This window comes from Octopus bimaculoides, chromosome 12, assembly GCF_046866305.1.
Source record: "Octopus bimaculoides isolate indiv1 chromosome 12, ASM4686630v1, whole genome shotgun sequence".
Taxonomy (NCBI): domain Eukaryota; kingdom Metazoa; phylum Mollusca; class Cephalopoda; order Octopoda; family Octopodidae; genus Octopus; species Octopus bimaculoides.
Window position 1 is genome coordinate 7,682,230 of NC_142939.1, and position 5,345 is coordinate 7,687,574.

A 5,345-nucleotide genomic window follows, 5' to 3' on the forward strand; every position below is an offset into this window, starting at 1 on the left:
GCGAACTTGGTTAACCACATCAAACGATAATATACCAATTGATCCAAATTGAATTAACATATACGGTAACTGTTGTGGAACTCGCGGAGAAGCTTGGATTTGGTCATTCAACCATTCATCGATACCTGCGTGCCATTGGAAAACGACCATCTTTGGTTTCCAGATGAAAGGTGTTCTTCCATCATGATAGTTCTCGACTACGTAAAGCGAGAATGGCATTCCAAAGGCTGGAACGGTTTGAATGGGAAACGATGCCCCACCCACCATATTCGTCGGACATTGCTGCATCTGATTATCGTTTATTCCGCAATCTTCAAAACCATTTGGACGAAAAAAAAAATGAATTCTGTAGACGGGGTCAGAACAGTATTGGAGAAGTATTTTTCGCCACGGACAAGTAAATTTGCAAGAGGGGCCTTGGAAGTCTATCAGAGAGATGGAAGAGAATTGTAGAAAATAAAGGGAAATATATTTTAGATTAAAAAAGAACTTTATCTTAATTTTGAAAAATAAAAGAAGTATGAAATAAACCGCATTATTTATGGGATGACCCAAGAAATTCAAAGATCGCTTACAACAATTTTAAGAAGTCCAGAGTATAACAATACCAAGAATGGAGAATATCACATCTGGATAAAGATGCGATATTCTCCATTCTTATTGATGTTATACGTTTGTATGTGTGTGTGTATGTGTGTGTGTGTGTGCGTCACCACCGCTTTTCAACCGATGTTAGTTTGTTTACGTTCCCGTGATCTAGCGGCGTTTCGGCCAAAGAGACCGATAGACCAAAGTACTAGACTTTAAAAAACAAGTACTGAGGTCGATTCGTTCGATTAACAAGTGCACTAGCATGGCCGCAGTCCAATAACTGAAATGAGTGATAAAAATTATAATGTACATACATACATACATACATGCATACATACATGCATGCATGCATGCGTGCACACATACATACATATGTACATAAATACACACACAAATATATGTCTGTGTGTGTGTGTGTGTGTGTGTGTGTGTGTGTGTGTGTGTGTGTACATGTACGTGCATCTACACTCTAACGCGCTCGCACGAGCGCTACTATTTATAAGTGTGAGTGTGCGCGTACATCGAGTGATTATACGCATATGCCACTCACAGACATATACGTGCTGTTGAAAAAATAAAAGGCGTTGGTGGGGGTGATGTTTCTAAGTAGTGGTAGCAGGTTGTGTTTAGCAAAAGACATAGGGGGGAAGTTAGAGAAAGTGAAGTGATGTGGTGGTAGTAGTGTGAGGAGTGTGCTGACGAAGGTAGCAGTGGTGGTGGTGGTGGTGGTGGTGGTAGTACTGCAGCCCTGTTTCACAGTGTTCATCGCTGGAGCACGACATGAAATACAGGCGAACGAACGAAACACTAACTAAATATGTGGAGTAAGTTGAAGACGGATATTTCCGAGGGTCGTCTACTACATATGTTGTTCAACAAATACCACGATCGGAGAAGGCGAATACGAAAGTAGATTTACAAGAGAGAACAAAAGAAGAAAGAAGGCCGACGGTGTTTACGTCCGAGAAAATGAGAAAAGAAGCGGAAGATGAATGAAAAGTAAAAGATATTCAGTTTTGACATCATTTTGTTTCTACTTTGGATGTAATTAGAAGTGTCCTGCTTGTGTTGAAGCAACTATATGGGGATTAATTAATTCATTAATTAATGTTTGCATTTATCCGAACTTTCAAAGCGTCGTCTAGAAAAGAAAACTCATTTAATGTTACACACACACACACACACATTAATAGTCCGTTTGCTGTTCTAAGATTTTAAAAGACGTGTTCGAAACCGTGCAGGTTACGGATTATATATAAAAAAAAATATTTCTTGTTGTTGTTTTCTTGTAATTTAAACGCATCTTTAGATACGTGTCTAGGATAAACAGGAATTAACACAAGTTTTGGATTACCTATCTTTCTGTTGATATTGATAAACTAAAGAATAACGATAGAGCAACGGAACCATAAAGAATATTCGAACTTCTTTCAGGGCAAAGTTATTAGATTTCTTTACTGATTACTTTATTTGCTTTTTCCGTTACTGACTTTCTGTTTATTCATTTTTTCCTCTCTCCACTTTAATTCGTTTTTATTTTACAAAACGTATTTGCACCACAGCTTATTAAAAATAACATGATTTGTAAGCATTCATAACATCTTTATAAACTTTGACATTGCGGCGAAATGTTAATGTAAAGCCTATATACACCTCTCTCTTTCTCACTCGCTATATATATATATATATATATATATATATATATATATATATATATATATATGTATACTTGAACATATTATTTAACCTTATAGTAAAAGATTGAACTAATGCTTAATTGTATTCTTAATCTGCACCATTAATAGGAAATAAAGTAATAAAACTTCGGAAATTAACGAATGAGAAGCGAGTTCTAACACGCCTCGATTCAACTACTAAAACATTTAGATTGTTTTTTTAAAAAATTTAATTAAACGAATCCAACATTTATTCCAGCCGAACATTCCTTTTCAAATACGACACTGTATAAAACGTATACGAGTGTATGGGTGTCAACGGTTAAGCATCGTTGACTTTCTTAATGGGTTAAACTTATTCATATCTTCGACTAAGTAACTGGACTAATGAGCATTAATTCGTGGCTTTCCGTCAGAATTATGACTTTCATATTGTTGAATAGTTGTCTATATGTAACACCATCTCCTACACCAGCAGTTAGCAAGTTCGATCCTCTGTCACACAATGGACAGCGGAAGTTTCAGGAATCTTACCAATACCAACAACAACGAAGACGTCTGCAGAGACAGTTGGCTCAACAACCAGCCAGCTATTGTTTAGAAATCTGGGACGACACTACTGTACCTTGTGAACAGGACTTAAATAACATATGCGTCAATGAAAATTGGTCTCTTCTGGATTTTACCAAACGGAGAGACCATGCATCTTTAATCGCATCGTCATTTATAAACTCGATTGATTCTAACATTGACAAAGACAGCAACATCGATACCAATGTCCAAGAATATGTTGGTCTTGGTCTACAAAGCCATCAACGCAAATTAACCAATCATCAAAACAATCCATTATTTTCTTGGGGTCAATGGAAAAATACATGTTTTCAAAGATGGATGACCTTATTGAGGCGTCGTTTGAGTACGGCTCGACTCGGCGACTTAGTTATTCCAGGCACTCATAACAGTGCATCTTTTTCTGTATCACCAAATGGTACTTTGGTGGAAAAACTTTGGATTTCACGAGTTGCTTTAAGCCTTGGATTTAGTAATTATTTCAGCTCGTGGGCCCGAAACCATGACGACGGATTAGGTGCGCAGCTTAATGCTGGTTACCGATGTCTTGATTTACGAATCGCCTTGCTACCAAATGGAGGATTTTACTGGTGGCATGGCATATCTGGAGAGGCCATTGAGTCTGGCTTAAAAGAAATTGCTAATTTTGCGACAGAGAATCCAGGAGAGATTATTATACTTCTAATCTCTCACTTAAATGCACCCGGTAACGGAATTCAAGAGAAATTACCAATGCCAGGTGAGTCTAAGATCAAACTTGGTAAATATTTATTATCTATTTTAGGACCAAATCTTGTCCTAACACGAAACATTTCTTTAAATCCTACCTTATTAAGTGTCATCTCTACGGGACGTAATATCATTGCTCTGATCCGGGAAGATAAAGATTTAGTAAATGCCTTCCCGGATTATTTCTGGAGCGATGTCAACAACGAAACAGCAGTGGAAATGTTTGAACGAAGAACTAACCCTCGGAGTATGTTTACACATCGTTCTGACATTATGCAGAAATATAAGAGGAATTTTCCTGACAGGTTAGCCATCACACCGGCTTTTGTGACACACAATGTTCCAAATGTGTTGGGAGGAATATTAAGAAGCAAACGCGTGGCTTGGGCTCTTTCGTTAGTTTTGACAATTATGTTCTATCGATTAATCCAATCGTCCGAAAACAGGAACTTTACTAAATTCTTTTGTACCGGACTAAAAAGACGGAGTCCCGTAAAAGCTGCTAAAGTCACTGTGATATACATTATGATTATTATGATATCTGTGTATTTAGGGCATCTGCAGCATAGAACCATACTCAAACTTTTTGGATTCGAGGGCAAAGCCAGTAATTTGCTAGAAATGGCCCGAATAGCCAATCTTTGCGGAGACGATCCATCGAAAGCTAATGGAGAGATAATGTATAAAGGTATTAACACTATGATCCGACACTGGTCGGATAGAGAACAAGAATACAGACTGAACATCGTTCTGGTTGATGATTTTTCATCCAGTCAAGCGGTGAGGACAGCTATACAAGAAAACATTCGGAGAACAGATGTAGACAGATATAACACGAAAACAAAACTTAGTTGACGAAATAACAGCACTGAACGCATCACACAACTAGATACATTATCGTCCATACAGTATTATATATATATATATATATATATATATATATATATATATATATATAAACAAAATCACAACTACAAACAACAAATCAATGCAATTAAAAAAAAACAATCCATTCCAAAAAAATGTTTTCTTTTTATTTTTTTTATATTAAAATATTTAGATACTGTTTTGTTTTAGCTTTTGTTTCTTTTAAATGCACTTGTTAAATTATTTTTTTCTCACATTTTTCTCACATATTGTCCGCAACATACTTCTTAAAATGTCTGTTTCCATGCTTTCTCTATCACACACGGACTTTCGGACTAGCAGTCCACATAAGCTCGAATTAATCTGTTTTAGCAGGGATTTTTACAATTGTTTTGTATCAAACATTTCAAAACAATCAGGAGTAGAGGGGTGGCCTTTAAAAAAAAATAAATCTTATTCATGTTTTAGAAACGTTTTCTACCTCCTCCTCATCTTACCTTTGGTGGAATCGCAACCGCGACTAAAGTCATTCTTTTTTTTTTCTTTTTTTATTCTCGTTATTTTTCGTGATTTTATTGCATTCCACATTTTGAAACAAATGTTCTTCGTATTTTTTCAACCCTCCATCCCCACTTTCATCGAATTTTTCACGATTAAAATGAAATTGTTTTGATATTTTTTTCGTTATTGCTCGTCGTCTTTTTCATATATTTGTGTCATAAATAGCCTAGTACTTATTCTATCGGTTCCTTTTGCCGAACCGCTAAGTTACGGGGACGTAAACACACCGGCATCGGTTGTCAAGCGATGTTGGAGGGACAAGCACAGACACACATACATATAGTGGCTGTGTGGTAAGTAGCTTGCTTACCAACCACATGGTTCCGGGTTCAGTCCCACTGCGTGGCATCT

The 5,345-nt window shown here is 36.7% G+C and overlaps 1 protein-coding gene across 1 annotated transcript; it reads left to right on the forward strand.

Moving 5' to 3' along the window:
- Positions 1-1,235: 1,235 nt before the first annotated feature.
- On the forward strand, positions 1,236-5,108 carry LOC149132947 (uncharacterized). Its single transcript, XM_089360707.1, has one exon. It carries the CDS (start codon positions 2,655-2,657, stop codon positions 4,419-4,421), a length of 1,767 nt encoding a protein of 588 aa, XP_089216833.1. The 5' UTR covers positions 1,236-2,654; the 3' UTR covers positions 4,422-5,108.
- Positions 5,109-5,345: the final 237 nt, after the last annotated feature.